Source organism: Pan paniscus, chromosome 19 (genome assembly GCF_029289425.2).
Source record: "Pan paniscus chromosome 19, NHGRI_mPanPan1-v2.0_pri, whole genome shotgun sequence".
Lineage (NCBI taxonomy): Eukaryota > Metazoa > Chordata > Mammalia > Primates > Hominidae > Pan > Pan paniscus.
This window is the reverse complement of record NC_073268.2, coordinates 27,262,714-27,286,919: the sequence shown is the minus strand read 5'-3', so window position 1 is coordinate 27,286,919 and position 24,206 is coordinate 27,262,714. Positions and strand designations below refer to the sequence as shown.

The window sequence follows — 24,206 nt, the reverse complement described above, 5'->3', positions numbered from 1 at the left end:
AGTATTTGTGTGTGTATATTTATATAAATAGGAGAGATAATGGTGTGTTTTATGTGAAGTTCTATAAATAAATAAATGGATATTTCTCTCTTTGTTCCCCTTTATTACCATGAGACAAATTTGGGACTATGGGGGTGGCAGAAGAGAGGTTAAAAAGCCCTAATGACTTCCCCCATTGCCCCAGATAAACAATAATTTAGTAGTTTTTCTCCCTACTTTGTATCATGGGAACTTTCAAATATATATAGAAGTAGAGATAATAATATGATGAACTCCCGTGTATCCATCATCCAGCTTCAGCAGTTTTCAACACATGGCCAGTCTGGTTTCATCTTTACCACTCACTCTTCCCTCCTGCCCTCAACTGGATTATTCTGAAGCAAATCCCAGACATCATTTTATTTTGTTCATAAATATTTTAGTATTAAAAGTAGTTTTAAAAATGAGGACAGAGATGGATAGCTTGTGGAGATAGTACTTCCATCGATCTCTTGCCTTTCTGTGGTATTTCTGTGAGAGCTCTACATAGTTACCATTTGATTTTTCACTATAAAAAATTAAAAGTTGTTATGAGGCCGGGCGTGGTGGCTCACACCTGTAATCCCAGCACTTTGGGAGGCCGAGGCAAGAGGATTGCTTGAGTCGAGGAGTTCGAGACCAATCTGGGCAACATAGTAAAACTCCATCTCTACAAAAATACAAAAGTTAGCCAGGCATGGTAGTGCACACCTGTAGTCTCAGCTACTTTGGAGGCTGAGGTGGGAGGATTGCTTGAACCCGGGTAGCGGAGGTTGCGGTGAGCTGAGATCACACCACTGCACTCCAGCCTGAGCGACAGAGTGAGACCCTGTTTCAAAACAAAATATGTTGGTATGGCAGTAAGGCCTAGATTGTTAAAATAATATGGACTCTGGCTTGTTCTGTACCTTTCATCATGACATTTGTGTATGTGGCCTCTAAGTTTAGTTCTGGGAAGGTAGTCTACTAAGGCCCTTATTCTCACCATGAAAATATTTCTTACATAGCATTGCAGACATTTATCTGAGTCAGGTTGGTTGTCCTCACCAAACACCTTGTTTGGTTAGCATTCTTTGTGTGGTTTGTAACAGGTGACTGATCCTTTACTTCCTGTCCCAGTTTGGGACACACCCCTGGTTTATGTGTCATTCCAAAACACTACACCCCATGGATTGTCCAGGCTCTTCCTTCATTCTCTGTTTCAAAAGCAGCCAAATTAGAATGATTTGTAGAACTTTTAATAGAAGATAGTTAGAGCAGGGAAACTTGGTTGTTAAAAAAATTATATTTTGCCCAGTGCGGTGGCTCATTCCTATAATGCCAGCTACTTTGGGAGGCCAAGGCGGGTGGATCACCTGAGGTCATGAATTCGAGACCAACCTGGCCAACATGGCAGAACCCCATCTCTACTAAAAATACAAAAATTAGCCGGGTGTGGTGGTAGATGCCTGTAATCCCAGCTACTCGGGACGCTGAGGCAGGGGGAATTGCTTGAACCCGGGAGGTGGAGGTTGCAGTGAGCCGAGATCATGCCATTGCACTCCAGCCTGGGCGACAGAGCGAGACTCTGTCTCAAAAAAAGAAGAAAAAAATTGTTACTTTTGTAGACAAATGAATTTAACCATTTCACTAAGTTTTCTAGAAGACAGTTCCAGCTGCTGCCTCTGGAGACAGCAGCTGGAAGATAGCTGGAGTAGGTTTTCCTCAGCTCTTGGGTGTAAAATTTCTAATGAGAAGTTACCAACAAGTAGGATTCTCCAAATGAACTTCCCTAGTCTTATAAGGCAGAGTTAATGAAAATGCTCAATAGCAAAAGTGCTCACTAATGTTGCTTTTGTTTTTGTAATTTTTTCCTTCATTCCTTTTGGGGAAAACAGTGGAATTTGAACTCCGAAGGGAAATCAAGAGGCTCCAAGAATACAGGACAGCAGGCATTACCAATTTTTGTAGTAAGTATGCTTCAGCTACATACCGTACTTGAGGGCAAGTGTCTTCCAGACACACAGAGGAAGTCTCTGAGTTGTTGTGAATTTTTTTTTAAAAAACAAGCTTTCCTTTACCAGAATGCTTTAAACCTTTCCAGTAAAGTTTTGGCTATTTAATCCCTATAAATACCTTTATATAGATTATCTTTGGTACTATAAAAGTTGTGAGACAAAGGAAAGAGAGGTGCTGCTTTAGATTTAGGATTCTGCCGAGGCTCTTTAAAAAAAGAGAATCTTGGGCCGGGTGCAGTGGCTCACACCTGTAATCCCAGCACTTTGGGAGGCCAAGGCAGGTGGGTCACTTCAGTCCAGGAGTTCGAGACCAGCCTGACCAACATGGTGAAACCCTATCTCTACTAAAAATAAAAAAACTAGCCAGGCATTGTGGTGCACACGTTTAATCCCAACTACTCGGGAGGCTGAGGCACAAGAATCGCTTGAACCTGAGAAGCAGTTGTTGTAGTGAGCCAAGTTGGTGCCACTGTACTCCAGCCTGGGTGGCAGAGGGAGATTCTGTTCCAAAAAAAAAAAAAAAGGAATTTTATATTTTAGGTGTGTCACCCTTTTCAAATTTAATGATACATGGTCTTAGCATTTTTATAAAATAATGAAGCTTCAACTGGCTCCAGGTGCTTGCATCCCAGTTACTTGGGGTAGTGACAATAATTATATTATTAGCAGCTAACATCTATCAGATATTTACCATGTACCAGTCTCTATGCTAACCATTTCACTTGGATCAAGTCACTGAATTCTCATGACAAACTTATAAAGTACCGTTACTTCCATTTAGTGAAGAAATTAAGGTATAAAGAGGTTACAGAGCTAGTTAGTACTAGAACCAGGTCATAAGAGATAGTGTATTATAGTAGTTAAGAGCTTGGGTCTAGACTTAAAAAGCTTGAGTATAAATTTTGGCTCTCCAGCTTGCCAGCTCTGTGATGTGATTCTATCCAAATTTATTTTTCTTTCCTTTTTTTTTTCCCCTAGAGACTGACTCTTGCTATGTTGCCCAGGCTGGTCTCAAACTCCTGGCCTCAAGCAGTCCTCCCGCCTAGGCCTCTCAGAGTGCTGGGATTACAGGTGTGAGCAACTGTGCCTGGCCTCTATTCAAGTTTTAATTTTCTAAGGTTCTTAGTGTAAAGATTTAATTAGAGATACTGCATATAAGCATAGCACAGTATCTGGCACACAATAATTCATCAATAAATGGCAGTTTCTGTTGTTTTGCTGTCATTGTTGAAATGATCTTTAGCATTCCCTCCTTCTTCCTATTTGAAGTTTTTGTGATTATTGATAGCTGTCACCTACTATCTATAAGAAATAGTTGGCTTCTTTTTTTTTATTATTTGAGACGGAGTCTGGCTCTGTTGCGCAGGCTGGAGTTCAGTGGTGCCATCTTGGTTCACCACAACCTCTGCCTTCTAGGTTCAAGCGAGTCTCCTGCCTCAGCCTTCTGAGTAGCTGGGACTACAGTCATGCACCACCATACCTGGCTAATTTTTTTTTTTTGTATTTTTAGTAGAGATGGGGTTTCTCCATGTTGGTCAGGCTGATCTCGAACTCCTGACCTCAGGTGATCCACCCACCTCAGCCTCCCAAAGCGCTGGGATTACAGGTGTGAGCCACCACGCCCGGCAATAGTTGGCTTCTTAACACAGCCCTGTGGGTGCAACATAGCCTTATGGATGTAAGTTCAGCCTAGTATAATGGCTCTTTGACAGTGGAAACCATTTTTGAAATTAAATTTTGTGTGAGCCCCAATCTACAAATAAGATAAAAGTGGGCTGGGCACGGTGGCTCACACCTGTAATCCCAGCACTTTGGGAGGCCAAGGCGGGCGGATCACTTGAGGTCCAGAGTTCAAGAGCAGCCTGACCAACATGGAGAAACCCTGTGTCTACTAAAAATACAAAATTAGCTGGGCATGGTGGCGCATGCCTGTAATCCCAGCTACTCCGGAGGCTGAGGCAGGAGAATGGCTTGAACCTGGGAGGCGGAGGTTGCTGTGAGCCGAGATCGCGCCATTGCACTCAAGCCTGGGCAACAAGAGCGAAACTCCGTCTCAAAAAAAGATAAAAGTGGAATTACTTTGGTTGAACTTTAATGGTTCAATTTATGTGTAGAGCCCAGGACCCGCTGGTATCTGGCAGTGCCCTTTCTCTTTACATTAACCTCTAAGATACTCCTGTGGTATCCTGGGGCTCTGTGGAACCTAGTTTGAATTTTGAAACCCACTGGTGCAGTATTTTGGAATCTGTGAACCTTTGTTAACATGTAGAAAACACCACGCAGCTCTTCTGTTTAGCAAGATGCATATAGAGACTCTGATAACTAATTTTGGTTTCCTGATATTGGCTGCCTCTGAGAAATATGGAGAAGAGGTACTACATGTCAAAGAGAACTCTTTTTTTGTAATTCTAATTGTTTTTTAAGGAAAGGCTTATGCTTATAGCACTTGAGTGACTTTGAAAAAATTTATAAAAATAGAAAAAACAGGAAGCAAATATGACTATAGTAAAAGTTGGTTACTTTTTGAGAGTGGAAATATGAGCAATTCTTACTTTCTTTGTACTTTTCTGTTGGTTTTTTTCCCCTTATTTCTTACAGATAGAAAAGGAATACAAATATTTAATATTTAATACTTAGTATTAAGAAAAGGATTTCAGACTAGGGAAAATCTACTTGGGTCTTGGAGAAATAATTGTGAAAGCAGTTTTGCAAAGGAAACAGACTTTAAGACTTTAAGAACAAAACCCCAAACCAGTTTCTTGGTCAGTTAGGAAGCCCTTCAGTTCTGCTGCATTGTCATTGTGGTCATTGTGTTTTCTATACCCCCAGGTGCCAGAACCTACGATCACCTCAAGAAGACACGGGAGGAAGAGCGCCTTAAACGCACTATGCTCTCAGAAGTTCTCCAGTATATCCAGGACAGTAGTGCTTGCCAGCAGTGGCTCCGCCGGCAAGCTGACATGTGAGTAATTACTCCAGGGTGAAGGAGGCATTCTTTCTGGGATGCCTTGGCCTTCACATATATTTTTGGGCACCCTAGATGGCAGAGTAATAATAATTGAGTAGCTGGAAGAATTCAGAAATATTTTAGCAGTCCATCTCAGAAACAGTGCCATACTGACAGTTTTGAGAAATAACTGACCTCCTAGAATCATACTTTACTACTTTGATCCTATTTTTTAAAATGAATGTATTTTCCCCCAGCCTTCTACCCATGACTTCAACTCTCTCTTCATACCTAGATTTTCACTGGGGAATCATGTTTGTATCCCTTCCCCTTGAGTGGTGTTAGTGGTGTTCTAGATTACAAGCTCTTCTTAACAAATCTGAGGAATTTTTCTTCCTCAGAACAGATTTTCTTTCCTGCTCAATACAGTGAGATATCTGTAAAACATAGTTCAGTCTATCTCATTACACTTCTTCAAGGTGACCTACCTGATAAATGGCACCCAGTCTCACCGGGGCTTTTGGAAATCACCTTGTTTGATATGACCTAAGTTTAAATTCCTCTTCTTCGTTGTAGTGATTCCGGCCTGAGTCCTTCCATTCCAATGGCTTCGAATTCAGGTAATTATTTCTCAGGCCAGAACAAGTCTTAATTGTGAAGTTTGCATCATAGGGGTTATAGTGACCCAGCAATCTTCCTTCCTCTATGGTGTCAGGGTGCTTAGGCAGAGTAACAGTAATCAAGTGTTAGCCCAATATATAAACATCAGTATGTTTTCGGAACCTTCATGGCCAGACAGAGACTATCCTCAGAGTGACAGTATAGAGTATAGACAGTATAGAGACAGGGGAAGAAAGAACTTCAGAGAGGTAACTTCTTTATTTTACCAATGTTCATGAGCAGTTAGTTTACTGCAGTTGTGTCTACCACTAATTTTGAGACTTGTTTCACAGGAGATAAATTAAAAGCTTTTTATTTTATTATTTTTTATTTATTTACTTATTTTTTGAGACAGAGTCTCGGTCTGTCGCCCAGGCTGGAGTGCAGTGGTGTGATCTTGGCTCACTGCAACCTCCGCTTCCCAGGTTCAAGTGATTCTTCTGCCCCAGCCTCCCGAATAGCTGGGATTACAGGCATGCACCACCACGCCTGGCTAATTTTTGTATTTTTGGTAGAGACAGTTTTGCCATGTTGGCCAGGCTGGTCTCGAACTCCTGACCTCAAGTGAGGCACCCACCACGGCCTCCCAAAGTGCTGGAATTACAGGCGTGAGCCACCGTGCCCAGCCTAAGCTTTTTATTTTTATATAACATGAGCAAAGAAGCATGTTACTTGCCAGAAACATAAGGATTTCTAAGTTAGAGACCTAAAGTATTTCTATTTCTTCGTTTTACCTCTTTGAGTATGTCCTATTTTGAAATTAGTATACAGAGCAAGATTAAGCCATACGCTATCTGATGATCCTTGGTGATTGGTAATCGATGACTGGGAATTTGGGGAGGTATGTCTCAGTAGATTCAGAATCTGGGTCTCAGATTTGTCCGCGTTAGGGACTTTTTTTTTTTTTTGAGATGGAGTCTCGCTCTGTCACCCAGGCTGGAGTGCAGTGACGCGATCTTGGCTCACTGCAACCTCTGCCTTCCGGGTTCAAGCGATTCTCCTGCCTCAGCCTCCCAAGTAGCTGGGATTAGAGGCACCTGCCACTATGCCCAGCTGATTTTTGTACTTTCAGTAGAGATGGGGTTTCGCCATGTTGGCCAGGCTGGTCTCGAACTGCTGACCTCAGGTGATCTGCCTGCCTCGGCCTCCCAAAGTGCTGGGATTACAGGCATGAGCCACTGCGCCTGGTCACTGAAGGGACTTTTTTTTTTCCCCCATTTATTCCTTTATTTCAAGTTATTTTTTCTTAATATGGAAAGAAGAAAAAGGTATTGTTTTAGGGGAGTGGCTAAGACAGTGAAATCAAAGTTTTATTTTGTAAGTTTCTTATTGCCAACACTCTACCCCCAAAATCTAAATACAACTAAGTTAATACTGGCTAATTAAAATGAAGGAACTGGGACAGGTGCAGTGGCTCATGCCTGTAATCCCAGCACTTTGGGAGGCTGAGGCGGGCAGAACACCTGAGGTTGGGAGTTTGAGACCAGCCTGACCAACGTGATGAAAACCCATCTCTCCTGAAAAAAAAAATATAAAAATTAGCTGGGTGTGGTGGTACACATCTGTAATCCCAGCTACTCTGGAGGCTGAGGCAGGAGAATCGCTTGAATCCGGAAGGCAGAGGTTTCAGTGAACCAAGATCGCACCATTGCACTCCAGCCTGGGTGACAGAGTAAGACCGTCTCAAAAAATAAATAAATTAATTAATTAAATTAAATGAACTGGCTAACATGATCATATATTTTTGTTCTCTGTACCATCTGCACTGACTTGTTCATTGTTTCTTTTTTCTTTTTTTGTGAGACAGGGTCTCCCTCTACTATCCAGGCTGGAGTGCAGTATGTGATCATGGCTCACTGTAGCCTCAAACTCCCAGGCCTAAGTGACCCTCCCAGTTCAGCTCCTGAGTGGCTGGGACTACAGGCGAATGCCACCAAACCTGGAGAAATTTTTTTTTTTTTTTTTTTGGTAGAAACAAGGTCTTACTATATCACCCAGGTTGGTCTTGAACTCCTGGGCTCAAGTGATCCTCCTGCTTCAGCCTCCCAAAGTGCTCAGATTACAGGTGTGAGCCTCTGCACCCGGCCTCTTGTTCATTGTTTGTTCCTAGCCTGTGTTAGCCTTTCTCACCCCTTATATTTAGGCTGAGGAGATCTCTTGCTCTCCTTTATGTTCTGAGTTCTTAAGGCATCTATGTATTGGAAGCCTGGCATCTTTGATTGTAGCCTAGCCTCTGGTGACTTTTGTGAGGAACCAAATGGTTTTATCTCCTTTTTTGAGGATTTGGAATAATCCCTTATGCCTTTTGTTGATGTAACAGAGAAGCCTGTTTTCCACCAGTGGAGCTTGTAACAGTCCCTCCCCTTTCTCTGCCCCACTTGAAAAGCAACCTCTATAAAACTTCGACATTTTCTTTGCTTAACTCAGTCTATCCATTCCCAGCTGAATACCAATCCCTAATACACATTCAAAACAAAACCAAAAAAGTTTTGCTCATCAAGCTTCCCCTCCTGGCCAGTGACCTCCTACTTGGGTTTCTTTCTCAGGTGTGTGAGTTGACCTCAGTGCCTGCTTTGCCATATAATGGCTCATTGTTCCTGTTTGTGGATCTTGCAGGTAAACAGGGCTACTTTGGAAGGAACAGATATTCCCTCACATAATAAAAAAGAAGGGCCTTTTGCTGGCCTAACAGTCTTTCTTTGATCTGAAGGCACACAGTACTTGGTTAATTACCATGTTTGCCTTGTACTGCTGGCTGAGTGGCAAGGATTAGGGAATGTCTGTTCTGCAGTTATTATTTCCATTTGTCAGCTGTCAAAGCAGACATTGTGTGACGTTTCTTAACTGGATGACATCTGGGCATCAGACTTTAGAGTCTCCTACATGGTTAGGAAGAAATAGGTGATAGTCAGGCATGGTGGCATATGCCTGTCTTCCCAGGTAGTTGGGAGGCTGAGGCAGGAGGATCACTTGAGCCAGGGAGATTGAGGCTATAGTGAGCTATGATCGCAACACTGCACTCCAGCCTGAGCAACAGAGTGAGACCCTGTCTCAAAAATAATAATAATAAATAAGAGATAACTACTGTGGTGAGTAGTTACATTCGATGCTAAGGTATGTGTGACTGTATGTGTATTTTAGCAGATCATGGGTAATTCATGTGCCCTGAATATGTAATTCATTTTTATTTTCAAGTGAATGTTTGGGTGCCCATGTTGTTAGCTAAACAGGCCTGAGGGAATGGGACAGGATTTCCTAAGCTGGATATAGTGATCCTATACCTAACTGGCCTGGCTGCACTGAACTTTTTAATACTTTACACCTGAGAAATTGTCACTCCTATTAAATCTGTGCTGTTTCCTTTCTCTGTCTATAGGTAGACGGAGTGCACCACCCTTGAACCTCACTGGCCTCCCTGGCACAGAGAAGCTGAATGAAAAAGAAAAGGAGGTAACAAAAGGGAGGGGGCTGGGAGAAAGAGAATAGGGGCTGATTATTCATTGAGTTGTCATTAAAAATCCATTACAGGGTCAAACCCCTTTTGTTTCATTCATCTAACATATATGCACAGCTCTGGTGAATCCTAGAAGTCCAAGAGCTAAAGAGCCGTTTGTGGCAGATTTCAGAGAATTGCTTACCTTGTCACCCTACCACCATTCCTCTTTTGGGGAAAGCACATGTGGTATGTAGATGACATAATAATAGCAACTATCATCTATTGAGCACTTACCATGTGCTACTCTACTAAGTGCTTTATGTAAATAAAATTAATTTTTTGTAAACCTAAAGTAACTTTTACATGAAAATAGGTATTTCCTATTAGAATGGCTACCTTGAAAAGTTCTATACTTATTCCAACAACATAATCATTATTTAAAACATTTTTGTAAATTGTCTCCAGAGCATGTTTATAAACCTAAGGAAAAGATTTTTACATCATATATAGTCATGTTAATTTTGATTTTAAAAATTATTTTTTATTTTTATTTTTATTTTTATTTATTTATTTATTTTTTGAGACGGAGACTTGCCCTGTCACCCAGGCTGGAGTGCAGTGATGCGATCACAGCTCACTGCAGCCTCCACCTCCCAGGTTCAAGCGATTCTTCTGCCTCAGCTCCCCGAGTAGCTGGGACTGGACTACAGGCGCTTGCCACCATGCCTGGCTAATTTTTGTAGTTTTTAGTAGAGATGGGGTTTCACCATGTTGGCCAGGCTGATCTTGAACTCCTGACTTCATGATCCATCCACCTTGGCCTCCCAAAGTGTTGGGATTACAGGCGTGAGCCACCTCACCCGGCCTATTTTTTATTTTTTATTTGAAACAGTCTCACTCTGTTACCCAGGCTGGAGTGCAGTGGCGTGATCTCGGCTCACTGCAACCTCTGCCTCCCGGGTTCAAACGATTCTCCTGCCCCTGAGTAGCTGGGACTACAGGTGCATACCACCACACCCGGCTAATTTTTGTATTTTTAGTAGAGACGGGGTTTCACCTTGTTAGCCAGGCTGGTCTCGAACTCCTGACTTCAGGTGATCCACTCACACCAGCTCCAAAAGTGCTGGGATTAGAGATGTGAGCCACTGCACCGGCCTGATTTAAAAAATTATGTGACCTACTTTTTCCAATTGCAATCATCAGACATGTCTTCATATTGATTTTATCTGTTTCTAAAATTTAAAGCCAGCCTCATAAGAGTCATCATCAGGAGTTTTCAGAAAATTTTGTCACATCTCTGAAGTCTGTTCCTCTTTTGGAGGAGTTCCTCTTTTGCTCCTCATATGCTCCTTTTATAATTCCCAAGGTCAGTTCCCCATCTCCCACCATATATCATTAGTTCAGTTCAGATAATAAGGAAGGGTCATAGTGTAGGGGATAGTGTTAGTCTTATTTTATCCACCAGGAACAGTAAGGATTAGTTTGGGAGTGGAAGGAAATGTATGTAGTATCTATGTATTGCTGAAGAAGGTCATAGGTCAGCCTGATTCAAATATTGAATGGCCTGGAATTTCAAGCTTTTTTTATCCTTACCCACATAATGGTGACCTCAGACTCCTCATTGCTGGATAATGTGGCAATTTTCTAGATTTTTAGCAGTTAAAGTTACCTCCTCTTAGCAAGGTCTCTTTATCTCCTTTCCCTTTGAAGTAGGAAATGTAATCCCCAAAGCAGGGACTACTGCTTTATGCTGACACTAAAAACAATGTGATGCAGCCTTGAGAATCCAAGTGTCTGTGCGTCCTGCCCCCACTGTGCCCCATGGCTCTTCCCTGACCATTGGTGCTGGGACTGTACCTGGGCATTTAGTGTTTGACTCCTGAAAGAGCCAGGCTGCTCCTCAGGAGCACATATTTGTAAATCCCTAACAAACCCAGGCCCCTGAGCCAGCTGGCACGTGCTAAAGGCTCTTCTAGCATCACACCCTGGCTTTTTCTTCCTGGGTGTGTGTCCTTAGGGAGTGTTCTCTCCAGAGAGGAAGAGACTAAATGGAATGTAGTCCAGCCACCCATCAGCTCCTATAAATAGTTGGAGGTTGATGTCACTTTAAAAAATTTTTTGCTATACCTGCTGGATTAAATTACGAAAATGACAGATGTTAATGTTTATTAAATTTGCCATGTCTTGCAGCTCTGTCAGATGGTGAGGTTGGTCCCTGGAGCCTATTTAGAATACAAATCTGCTCTATTGAACGAATGTAACAAGCAAGGAGGCTTAAGACTGGCGCAGGCAAGAGCACTCATCAAGATAGATGTGAACAAAACCCGGAAAATCTATGATTTCCTCATCAGAGAAGGATACATCACTAAAGGCTAAGGCTCCAAGGGCTTGGGATCAGAAGTCAGAAGTTTGGAATGTGGTGGGTCAAAGGACAGTGTGGGTGGCATTCTGGAGAGTTGTTTTTCAGCTGAATTCTCATGGTGAAAACAGGGGAAAGGACAAAGGAAACCTTAAGTTGTATTAAGTCTACTTTCTTCTCCATCCTGCTTTAAAACACTCCTGTTGTTGGTATTATGCTGCAGAGTTGTGTGCTACATAAGCTATTATTAAATGTGAGTGGGCATTCATTCCTAACACCTCTTGTAACTAAAAGAACCATAGTACCTCACATCACAGTGCTGGTAGAAATAGAACTAAACCACGGTCTGTAATCCCAGGAGTCCAGCTCAGATCCTTATATTGCGAGGTAAGTTTGCTGATTATCTGTCTTGCCTTCAAACACTGCAGACAGATTTAAAATAAAGAGAAACGTTTTAGAGCATAAGAAAGCTCTCGTTGAAGGATTTTTTAAGCTGACAACTTTTTTTTTTTTTTTTTTTTTTTTTTTGAGACAGAGTTTGCTCTTGTCCTCCAGGCTGGAGTGTGATGGCAAGATCTCAGCTCACTACAACCTCTGCCTCCCAGGTTCAAGTGATTCTCCTGCCTCAGCCTCCCGAATAGCTGGGACTACAGGTGTCCACCACCACGCCTGGCTAATTTTGTATTTTTAGTAGAGACAGGGTTTTGTCATGTTGGCCAGGCTGGTCGCAAACTCCTGACCTCAGGTGATCTGCCCGCCTCAGCCTCCCAAAGTACTAGGATTACAGGCGTGAGCCATCGCGCCCGGCCTAAGCTGACAACTTTTATGAGTAAAGGGGAAGAAAATATCCTTATGATGGTCTTATCCCAAACTGTATCGTTAACTTCGGCCGGGCAAGGTGGCTTACCTGCAATCCCAGCACTTTGGGAGGCTAAGGTGGGCGGATCACGAAGTCAGGAGTCCAAGACCAGCCTGACCAACATGGTGAAACAGTCTCTACTAAAAATACAAAAATTAGCTGAATGTGGTGGCACACGCCTGTAATCCCAGCTACTCAGGAGGCTGAGGCAGGAGAATTGCTTGAACACAGGAGGCAGAGGTTGCAGCGAGCTGAGATCGCGCCACTGTGCTCCAGCCTGGGCAACAAAGTGAGACTCTGTCTCAAAAAAAAAAAAAAAAAACAAAAAACCTTTAATGTCTGGCTTTGTACTTTGCAGTCTGCCTGTCTAATCTGCAGTAGTCTTTTGAGGAGGTGGCACCGGATATAACATGTCTCTGTTATTTTTAGAATTAATTAAAATGTTTTGCTATTTAATTTGTGGGTGTGTCAAATATTCTGGTAACTGAAACACACTTAAGGTGTTGGATGCCTGCCCCATCACGCTGCACTGTCTGCTGTCACATGTGTCCTGAACTCACCCTGTTTTTGCCCTGGGTTTCCCAGGATACCAAGCCCCTGAGGATGGAGATGATGCAACAAACCTCAGCTTTGCTTGGATTGTGACTTGAACCCTATTTCTCAATGGTGAAAGGCTAGCCTGCAATAAAAGCTGCTTTTAAAACAGAAGTAAAGCAGCTTTATATATGGGACTCACTAGATATGAGGGTAAGTAGCCCCACCACATGTAAAACTTGGTCCTCAAACGTTTCTGCAGAATAAGAAGCCAAACTTATGGTTATCTTGTTTCTGTTAGAAACAAAGTTGTATATAGAAATAACTTCGTCAGAATTGACACAAATCACATCGAATAGTTGACTGTTTAATTCCTTCTACATTCAAATATCTAATTAAAATACTGTGTGCTTTGTTGGAAGCATCTGCTCAAACTTTTGACTGTTGTAAATATGCATGCAGCTGGGAAGGGATTCATCTAAGGGATAACAAATGAAAAAGACACTCTAAGGACCTGAGGGAATTCAAATAGAGGACTTCGATTTTTTAAAAAGAATGACGTGGAAATGATCTGTTTTCCTTGTAAAATCATATCTCGTAGAAAACATTTTACCACTACCATCACCCCTAGTTGGTTGTGAAGTGATTGCCTCTTATCCCTGAAAGGAAACTCCTGTTCTGAAAAGTTGGGATGCATTAGCCATCAGTGTTAGGTGACGTCTGTTGTAGTCTGAAGAGTCCTTAACCTTGATTAAGGAAGGCTTCCTGGGAGAGGTGGGCTTTTGGGGCAATTATATGATAGAGAAGAGAGAGAAAAATGGCAGATGGAAGTGGGAGACAGTTCCACACACAGGGGGTGGAGAATGATGTGGAGGCAGCAGTGGGTGTAAGGACAATGGTGCCAAGAGATTTATTTGGCTAGAACACAAGGGGCAGCTGGGTAGTTAGGAGTGGGAGGATGGTAGGACAGTCTGACAGAAACCTTGGAAACAGTTGAACTCTGAAAAGCTGATGGGAAATCAGATTTCATGAGGAAAATGGCATGGTTGAAAATAGTAATAGAAAAATAAGACTGAAGTTTTAAATGACTGGATTTTTGAAAGTAGGATTATTATTTCTTTGGTATACCGAACTTTGCAAAGATACGTAGCATTGCATCCTTCCTCTTTGCTTGTAGACAGGGTTGGCCATAAACCAACTACACTGATAGAGGTCTCTCCAGATTGTCTCAGAAGAGAGAGAGTTTACCCTGAAACTTAATAACATGAATAAGACCTGTTTACTGAAATTTTTATTGCAATTTAACGTGAAAAGTTTCTGCTGGAGTTTTATGCATATTTTTCTCTCTAAGTGGTGGGAAATAAAGAACAAATCTCTTTCCATGTAATGACTCTTCTCTGTGCTCAAAGACCAAGACTCTGTCTCTTGCGATACCAGTTAATACTAAATATTCACAGTTTATCTTTTCCTGGGTCCCAGTTTCTTTCCTTTTATTGTTAACCGTCTTCACTTCCCCCGCTTTTAAAAATCTGAACTCAGTTAAGCAACCAGTCATTGAAATGACTGGGGGTTAGCTGGAAAAGGGAGAAAACCAATGGCATTCATCAATAACAACAAAATCCCAGTTTGTAGGACATTCTAGCTTTAGGAAATATGTAGCTATGTAACAAGAGAAAAAATCTGCATTGAAGAATCAGAGGCCACATTACACAGCAGTTTGGGAAAACTCACTCATAAATATGTATGAGTTTTATTATTTCTTTGGTAAACCCAGCTTTGCAAAGCTTTATGCCTAGAATCCCTCCAAAAAACACTTTTTCACCCATCTTTAAGCAAACAGTGGTACTGTATTCTCAACAGCATTCTGGCGAACTTCACCCATTCATTTTTAAGGATATCTTTGTGGACACCTTCTAAATGTACATTGCATTATTCTTGACAACACAAAAGGGTTTTCTGTATCTTATATGCACCTAGCTTTTTGTTTGAATTTCTAAAAATTATATTGAAATAAAAGTTTGATTCAAGAGGTGCTGCTGATCTGGAAGTTTTGCTTTCCTTTCCAACGTGCTTAGCCAAATGCAGCTAACCTTTACCACATCTGCCAGAAAGGACCATCTTTGGAACACCAGGACACTGCCATGTCTGTGGCCTTGCATAGAAGAGTTGGCCAAGCTAAAAGATTTCTTTTTAATCAGACACAGGCTGGGTGCAGTGGCTCATGCCTGTAATCCCAGCACTTTTTGTGGCTGAAGTGGGAGAGTCACTTGAAGCCAGGAGTTTGAGACCAGGCTGGACAACACAGCAAGACCCCCATCTCTACATTAAAAAAAAAGAAAGAATGCTGGGTGTGGTGGCTCATGCTTTTTCTCCTAGCTACTTGGAAGGCTAAGGCAGGAGGATTGCTTGGGCCTGGGTAGTCAAGGCTGCAGTAAGCCATGATTTGTGCCATTGTAATGTAGCCTGAGTGACAGGGCAAGACCCTGTCTCCACCAAAAAAAAAAAAAAAGACGATACCTAGTCCTTTTGAGCCAAATGTAAGTGAAACAGAGCAAGAGCAGGGTCACAGCAGCCTGAATAGTAATAGTCCTGCTGACATAGGCACTTGATTTGGGAGTGAGAACAATAGTGAAGAGTTTTTAGGCCGGTGGCTCATGCCTGTAATCCCAGCATTTTGGAAGGATGAGGTGGGCGGATCACTTGAAATCAGAAGCTCAAGACCAGCCTGGCCAACATAGCGAATCCCCGTCTCTACTAAACATATCAAAATTACCCAGGCGTGCTGGTTCACGCCTATAATCCCAGCCTCAGGGAGGCTGAGACAGTAGAATCACTGGAACCCAGGAGGTGGAGGTTGCAGTGACCCGAGATTGCGCCACTGCACTCCAGCCTGGGCAACAGAACAAGACTGTCAAAAAAAAAAAAAGTGAGGAGCTTTTAACTTGGGAATTTGGAACCTAAGTAGCCAGTCCTTGAAGTGTGCATCAGAACTGACGTGTTAGTGTGCTGTGTTTGAGGAGGGAAAAATGAACAGTTGCTGAGAGGTATGGAAAACCAGTTTCTTTGTCTAATGGCAGGGAGTTCTTTTTCTGTTGTTTGTTGCCTTGGCTTCCAGCAGTTAAGGTGTACTGCAATCAAACTGCCCTTTGATTTGATTGACTAAGCTACAAATCAGAGACATTATTTAAGGGAAAAGTGAATGTCGTGCATCTGCCATTACAATTCCTTTGTCACTTGAGTAGCTTGTTATGCACTGTGTCCTAGGCCCCCTTCCCTGTTGACAGTAGGAATAAGGAAATGGAGATAGCACAGGAAGTTAACCACTAAAAGGTTCCAACCCCTGAAAACTACAGAAAATTTATTTCATAGATGTAGCCCTGAAGGTCACTGTACTTACCCTTGTCTTGGAAAACCCTGTAGTTAACTTTTGCCAGCCCAAACTTGGGCTGGATAATTGAGTCTGATGCACCTATTTTCTACGTTAGAGCACCAGAATGGATTTTTGTGGCACCAAACTAATCATTTGGTTGAATTAACCCCCTCTTCTTAACCAAGCAACACTTTTTTCATCTTGGTCTGGTCTCCCCTGAGGCTGTGGGTGGCAAAAAGCTTCCAGGTAGCTTATAATAATCCTGCCTTGGTCCAGAGTTGTGTTGAACAGAATCAGCATCTTAGGAAATGTGGAAAGGAGAAGGCCTCACAGTTGTTTTAAGAAACCAGCACTTTTCTTAAGCAGAAATGCTGAAATGCTGCCATCAAATCACCCTTATTCAGTGAACTGACAGCCAAGTGCCAACTCATGACACTTCTAACATATCTCTCCTCTTGTTGGAAAGCTAGCTGCCGAGTATACTCTCCATTTCTGAAATTGTTCGCAATGACCTAAGACTTTCTTCCTATTGAACAATATATAACTATTGATTTGGATCCTTCCCTCGCCCCTCACCTTTCATTATCATCATTTAGGGAATTCCTTTAAAACAAAAACATATTAAGAAGTTAAAAATCAATGGAGGGCAGGCGTGGTGACTCACACCTGTAATCCCAGCACTTTGAGAGGCTGAGGTGGGTGGATCACTTGAGGTCAGGAGTTCGAGACCAACCTTGCCAACATGTTGAAACCCCGTCTCTACTAAAAATACAGAAATTAGGCGGGCGTGGTGGTGCATGCCTGTAATCCCAGCTACTTGGGAGGCTGAGGCAGGAGAATCGCTTGAACCCAGGAGGTAGAGGTTGCAGTGAGCTGAGATCGTGCCACTGCACTACAGCCTGGGCGACAGAGTAAGACTCTGTCTTTAAAAAAAAAAAAAAAAAGGAATTTGGGCTGTGGGCTCTTAATCATTTCTGATACAGTTACTACCAGAGATAACTAACTCCTGGACCGAGGGAGAGAATAGTGCATTTGCCCAATTGATGTCCCCCTATAAGAAAACTGATGTTTTTATTTCAGTTTCTAATCTTATTTCAGTTTCTAATCTTTAGGAAGTTGTCCAATTTTGGGGGTAATTTAATAGCTTTTCCCAAAAATTATTGAAAAAGCGCAAAAAGTTCAGAAATGCCTTGAAGACTCTAGCTGAGATGGATGGACTGATTTGAACTTTTAGTAGCAGACGAGACAGCAGGATTCCGACCCTGAGATCAGGTTATTTGCTTTGGAGAGGTGGGGTAACAGCTTTTCCACACAATATCCCTAGTAGGAACCTCTTTTTAGCCTTTTTAAGGGCAAACGGCAGCTGATAAAGCCACTCCCGTGGAGGCAGAAGCATTTAAGCTCTAGCCACAGACAGGTGATAGGAATGTCAACCTCACCTGGCTGTCAACCCCAACAAGAAAATCTTGGCCTTGTTCTGGGCGTGCATAGCTTCAGATTCAGGACACCTGTCAGATCTAAGATGGGCATAGGTTTTAATTTCATTTAATTTCAACTTCCAATGATACAAATGGAAGATGCAAAGCGAAATGCTTTTGAGAGCAAAGTCTCCCAGGGGTGCCTTCACCCGCCCCCAGCGACTGCAAAAGAAGGTGTTTGTGGGAGAGAAGGGTGGCTATAGACGTCATTGCATCATCCAGATCCCAGCTGTGACCTGGCTCAGAGTTTTCCAGTTAAAAATAACCATGGCTTACAATTGGGGGAAAAGAGTAAACTGTTCCGTCTCCATGGAAACTAGGAGTGTGTGTGTTGGGGGGTGGGGGGAAGACAAGCTACAGATTTCTAGCACATGTGGCAAGATGGGGTGGATGTAGGGACCAGAAGCTTAGAGGCCCTCTGATGAAAGTTGATACCCCTATTTAGCATCCAGGATGTGGCCAGACACTGCTCCAGGGCTCTGGAGACACTGCATCAAGGATTTGTTTACAACGATGTGTACATCTTGGGTCTGGTGAAGAATTAATTTGAGTCTTCTGACTTCCTGTAACAGATTTGCTACTATTTGGCAAAGCAAAGAGCAGATGAGCAAGACTGTAGGTTAGATGTTGCCTTTTAACCAATCTGGGAACCTCCGCTACCTTTCCATTCACATTCTGTTTCTTAGCATATTCAGCACACCTTCATTTGCATATTCAGTAGTTTGGTTATGACACATGTAGTAGTTTACAACTAGAGGAGAAGTCTCCAGGTTTTTTGGGCTGGTTTGGAAATTTACTCCCCTTCAGTAAGACCAGGTTTTCTTCTTTGTTCCATGAGTTTACGCAAAGCATCATTCATTAGCTTGTTTGTCTTTAAAGGTAGGTCTCTTATCATTTCTGGTATACTTACTATCAGAGATAACTAACTCCTGAGGGGAGAATAGTTCGTTTACCCTTTTTAAAAAGGTCTCTTTAAAATTTTCTTTTCTTCAAATACATTCCAGTTGTAAACAAAATCATTTTAAACACTCATTTTATTTTTATTTTTTTTGAGACGGAGTCTTGTTCCGTCGCCCAGGCTGGAGTGCAGTGGCACAATCTCGGCTCACTGTAACCTCTGCCTCCCAGATTCAAGCAATTCTCCTGTCTCAGCCTTCTGAGTAGCTGGGACTACAGGCGTCTGCCACCACGCCCAGCTAATTTTTATATTTTTAGTAGAGATAGGGTTTCACCTTGTTGGTCAGGCTGGTCTCGAACTCCTGACCTCAGGTGATCCACCCGCCTCGGCCTCCCAAAGTGCTGGGATTACAGGCGTTGAGCCACCGCGACCAGCCATTTATTTATTTTTTGAGATGCAGTCTTACTGTGTCACCCAGGCTGGAGTTGGAGTGGTGTGATCTCGGTTCACTGAAACCTCTGCCTCCCTGGTTCAAGCAATTCTCCTGCCTCAACTTCCCGAGTAGCTGGGATTACAGGTGCACACCACCACACGCAGCTAATTTTTGTATCTTTAGTAGAGACAGGATTTCACCACGTTGGGTCAGGCTGGTCTCCATCTCCTGACCTCAAGTGATCCACCTGCTTCAGCCTCCCAGAGTGCTAGGATTACAGGCGCGAGCCACCTCGCCCCACCAAAACACCCATTTTAAAATTAAGATTTACAGAGCAGGCTGGGCACAGTGGCTCATGCCTGTAATCCCGGCTACTAGGGAGGCTGAGGCAGGAGAATCGCTTGAACCCGGGAGTTGGAGGTTGCAGTGAGCCGAGATCGCGCCATTGCACTCCGGCTTGGGCGACAAGAGTGAAAACTCCGTCTCAAAAAAAAAAAAAAAAAAAAAATTATAGAGCAAATAACTGAGGAAGAAGTAGGGATTGTTGACATTACTGGCCCTCTACAGCTAAATGCTTTCTTGTTTACCTGCCTGGTGTACTGAAAAGATCTGAGCACTAATCCCTGTTCTGGTATTTAATAATAATGCAACCTTGGGCAGTTTCTTAATACTTATGTCTAAAGTGTGGTTGGTAATACCTACCTGACTGGGTTGATGAAGATTAAATGCGCCGGGTGTGGTGGCTTACGCCTGTAATCCCAGCACTTTGGGAGGCCAAGGCGGGTGAATCGCCTGAGCTCAGGAGTTTGTTTGTTTTTTTGTTTTTGTTTTTGTTTTTTTTTTTTTTGAGACGGAGTCTCGCTCTGTCGCCCAGGCTGGAGTGCAGTGGCGCGATGTCTGCTCACTGCAAGCTCCGCCTCCCGGGTTAACGCCATTCTCCTGCCTCAGCCTCCTGAATAGCTGGGACTACAGGCGCCCGCCACCACGCCCGGCTTTTTTTTTTTTTTTTTTTTTGTATTTTTAGTAGAGACGGGGTTTCACGTTAGCCAGGATGGTCGCAATCTCCTGACCTCGTGATCCGCCCGCCTCGGCCTCCCAAAGTGCTGGGATTACAGGCGTGAGCCACCGCGCCCGGCCTGAGCTCAGGAGTTTGAGACCACCCTGGGCAACATGGTGAAACCCTGTCTCTACTAAAATACAAAAAATTAGCTGGGCTTGGTGGCGCACGCCTGTGGTCCTAGCTACTCGCACCACAGCACTCCAACTTGGGCTACAGAGTGAGACTCTGTCTCAAAAAAACAAAACAAAAACAACAAAAGATTAAATGTGTTAAGGTATATAACACACCTGGTGCCTCCCTTCCTTTTCTTTTCCCACTGAGCCTTTGACATTTAGTTTCACTGCGGTCAGGTATGAGCAAGTACATGATTTTCCTGTACCACCCAATTCACATCATGCAAAAGTCTCACAGAGGGACATGAAGATCTGCAAGAACAAATGTTAAAACGGACAGATGTGCATTTTACAAGGATGTTGTTTATCTTGAAATTCTCATCACTGCATCATTGCTACTGCCCAAGGGTTGAATTAAGGGCAAAACATTTCAGAGACAGATTTGAAATTACCTAATTATCCTAGACATGTTGTAATGTTCCCTTTTATAATGCCTGGCTCAAAAAGCTTGATGTCAGGTTACAGAACTGTATGCATTCTTTGATTGTAATTGTGTTAACAATAGTAAAAAATCTTGCATACAATCAAGACCAGAAAGAAATCCAGATGCTAATTGTTGTTTTGTTAAGTAATAAAATGGTGGTGAGCAATGCTTTTTCTCTCCTTTTTGCTTTTTTTCTTTTTCTTATTTGTAATGTGACAATTCTTTATTACTTGGAAAGTACATTTTATGAGAACTGTGAAAACTCGGAAAGTAGAAGTTCAAAGTATTTTACATTTAATAACATCTAGCTAATCCTTATGATATCTAGATAAGGTGCTACTTTACATCTTATGAAATAGCACAAGCCTTAGGCAAACTTCTGTAGTAGAAGAAATGTGATCTGAGACTTCTGAGACTTCTATCTTGCTAGTTTTTAAGAAATCTTTTCTCCCAGAAACCTGGTGTCCAGTGTCCCTCTCAAATCTGCCAAAGGACAGTAGCTTAAAGATTTACTTATCTCAGGGGAGTTGCATTTTTATAGCCATCAATGGCATATAATTTGGAATTAGAGGCATAGGCAAGCAGGCCTTCCGAATCTCTGTGAGCCACAAGACCCGATGGCACCCTGAAATCAAACTTCTGTAGACTGGGAGCCTTGTTGACCGCTGTTCCCCAATTCTGACAGATCAAAGCTGTTGCTAATTTGTTAACCAGAGGCAGTGATACAAATGGAAGATGCAACTATTCATTCTGAGGGACACATAAAAGTCTGATTAATCTAAGGAGCAGTCATTGCCCAAGCAGTTAAGGAGAATATTTTTGGAAAGGCAGACATCAGAAGCTAAGCAGAGTACAAATTTCCACCCTCTACTTACTGTATTAATCATTATCAGCTCTCACTCTTCGTAGATGCTGCCCTGCTCGAAAGCACTGCTTATTTAGCTGGGAGTCAGGAGAACCCAAACCCTCCCTGGGCATAGACAAATTGTAATTTTATAGCAGACAGCCTCTAAAATGTTTCTACATCCACAACAGTTGACACTGCCAGGCGCAGTGGCTCATGCCTCTAATCCCAGCACTATGGGAGGCTGAGGTGGGAGGATTGTTTGAGCTTAGGCGTTCGAGACCAGGCTGGGCAACATATTATTTAAAGAGACTAGGTCTCTTTAGTAATAACAAGGCCAGGTGCGGTGGCTCACGTCTATAACCTCAAGGGGCATCACCTGAGGTCGGGAGCTCAAGACCAGCCTGACCAACGTGGAGAAACCCTGTCTCTACTAAAAACACAAAATTAGCCAGGCGTGGTGGCGCGTGCCTGTAATCCCAGCTACTCGGGAGGCTGAGGCAGGAGAATCACTTGAACCCGGGAGGCGGAGGTTGCGCTGGGCCGAGATCGTGCCATTGCACTCCAGCCCAGGCAACAAGAGCGAAACTCCGTCCCCCCCCAAAATAATAAAAACTAATTAGCCAGGCGTGGTGGCGTGCCTGTAGTCCCAGCTACTTGGGAAGCTGAAGTGGGAGGACCACCTGAGCCCGGGAAGTGGAGGCTTCAGTGAGCCATGATTGCACCACTGCACTCCATCCTGAAGCCTATCTTAAAAAAAAAAAAAAAGAAGAAAAATTGACACCTATAAAAAAACTCACATACTTATAGTCCAGAAATGTGCTGTCCAGTAAGGTAGCCACTAGCCACATGTGGCTATCTAAATTTACTAAAATAAAATTTTAAATTCACTTCCTCAGTTACACTAGCCATATTTCGTGTTCAGTAGCCACATGAGGCTAGTGGCTACTGTACTGGATAGTGGAGATACAGAACATGTCCATCATCACACAAAGTTCTACTGGACAGTGCTGGTCCAGAAGAGAATACCTTCAAATTGCATTTTTGGTACAGGCATGTATAAGCCCGCACTTCCACCTTCTGTAAAGGCATAAAGCGCCTCCCTACCCCAGGGCATGTCTGTACAGTCATTAAATGGTCTGACTCCAGCACTTCTTTCTACTTAATCTCTAAATCTCTAAATCTTGACACGCACATCGCACACAACACAAACTCTATTTTAGCCCACCTCCCTCCTCTTCACTGACTCTTCATGGTAGGTTTAGTTCCCATAATCCATGAAAATGCCTAGCTCCTTGTCACTAGAGCTTGTTTTGGAAACCTGCCTACAGTGTAACAAGCTGGAATGTGAAGAGGGATGCATCTATTTGTGTTGCTGAGTCATTGAATTGACTGAAGCTTCAAGGACTAGGGGGTGCTGAGCAGAAATGAAAACACACAATTCTTTCTGTTAGAGATTTGCTCTTTTCGTATTGGCATGTAAACAAGTAAGTCACTAAGTGAACTGACGTCACAATTTAGTGTTAGGAAGATGCTTTTCCCAGGCACGATTTGAACTCAGTGGTTTCCTGAATCTAGCAAAGTATGCTGCTTTGTTTTCTCTTAGATTAATTTTGCCTAATTTTAAAGCTTTGATTCTCTTTTTACGAAGACGAAAATAAATCTCTCTAGTCTGGGCCTTTTTCGTTTCCCAGGATTATGATTAAAATTATCACTAACTTTTAGATAGTCCAGCACGCACCAGATGACTCTGAAGCCGGTTGGGCAGTGGAGATCGGGAAGAACATGAAAAAGCTTCAAAGCTTTTGGTTGAGGACATCGGGAGATGTAAACCCCAAACGCGGGTTTTACTTCTCCCCTCCACCCCTCCCCGCAAACCCATGCCTACTCGTTTTGACTGCTCAGCAATTCTGAGGCCAACGATTTGCAACGGCGAGGAGCAGGGGCTGGTGAGTCAAGGACTGGGCATGGAGTCAGGACTCTTAGGTGCCTTGACTCACGGCAGAGCCTTGAGGAAGTCGCTTTGCCTCCCACGTGTCTCCCTTCACCTGCCAGAGGCAGAGGGGAGGCGGGGCTGTGCTGGAAAACGTCCGTTTCGCACCGACTTATGTTACAGATGGGCACACCTGAATTTAAAAAGACCCTCAGAGTCACACAGCAAATGAGCCCTCAAATGCCCGTGTCCCGCCTGCGCTCCGGAGAACCCCTGCCCTGCCTCGGGGACTCGGGCGGTGGGTGTGGGCTCCGAGACTCGGACGGCACCTTGGCGTGGCGGGAGCAGGCGGAGATGCGCACGGAGGTTGCATGTTCACCTCCGGGTCTCGGGCGCCACGGCTGCCCGTACCTGTTCCAGCAAGCGTCAGCCAGGAACTGCCGCGCTACTGATTTTCCCTTCGCTCTTGGGTCCCAACCCCCGGGCTCTCCGGGCTGGGGAGGCGGTGGGGTGGGGTCGAGGCCGTCCCGAGCCACCCGCGGCGGCTTCACACCTGTATCGGATTTGCTTTCTCGCCTTTAATCCTCTCCAATCCCGAAAGCACCCCAGCAGAGCGCCCCCGCAGCCCGCCTCGAGCCCGGCTCATACGCAGACGCTGACTGGGGAAGCGAGGGGTCGCCGGTGTGTGAGGCAGGGTAAGAGACCAGGGGACCTGCACGGAGGAGCGCTCTGGGGGAGGCTGCTGCCTCAGGAGCTGGGGCGCGCCCGGACCACACCGCACGG

At 43.6% G+C, this 24,206-nt stretch overlaps 2 protein-coding genes across 8 annotated transcripts in view; both read left to right on the top strand.

Moving 5' to 3' along the window:
* Positions 1 to 14,197, top strand: part of TADA2A (transcriptional adaptor 2A) — a 74,405-nt gene extending 60,208 nt beyond the window's left edge. For all 7 annotated transcript variants that reach the window (XM_034942032.3, XM_034942033.3, XM_008971224.4 and 4 more), the window contains 5 exons: positions 1,896 to 1,967; positions 4,845 to 4,977; positions 5,539 to 5,582; positions 8,999 to 9,072; positions 11,249 to 14,197. In XM_034942032.3, coding sequence (XP_034797923.1) covers positions 1,896 to 1,967; positions 4,845 to 4,977; positions 5,539 to 5,582; positions 8,999 to 9,072; positions 11,249 to 11,434 — 509 coding nt within the window. In that variant the 3' untranslated portion in view covers positions 11,435 to 14,197. The remainder of the gene's footprint in view (positions 1 to 1,895; positions 1,968 to 4,844; positions 4,978 to 5,538; positions 5,583 to 8,998; positions 9,073 to 11,248) is intronic.
* A 1,115-nt stretch (positions 14,198 to 15,312) lies between these two features.
* Positions 15,313 to 24,206, top strand: part of DUSP14 (dual specificity phosphatase 14) — a 32,563-nt gene continuing 23,669 nt past the window's right edge. Inside the window, exon 1 of the mRNA XM_034942030.3 lies at positions 15,313 to 24,118. The gene's annotated coding sequence lies outside the window, so the exon portion shown is untranslated. The remainder of the gene's footprint in view (positions 24,119 to 24,206) is intronic.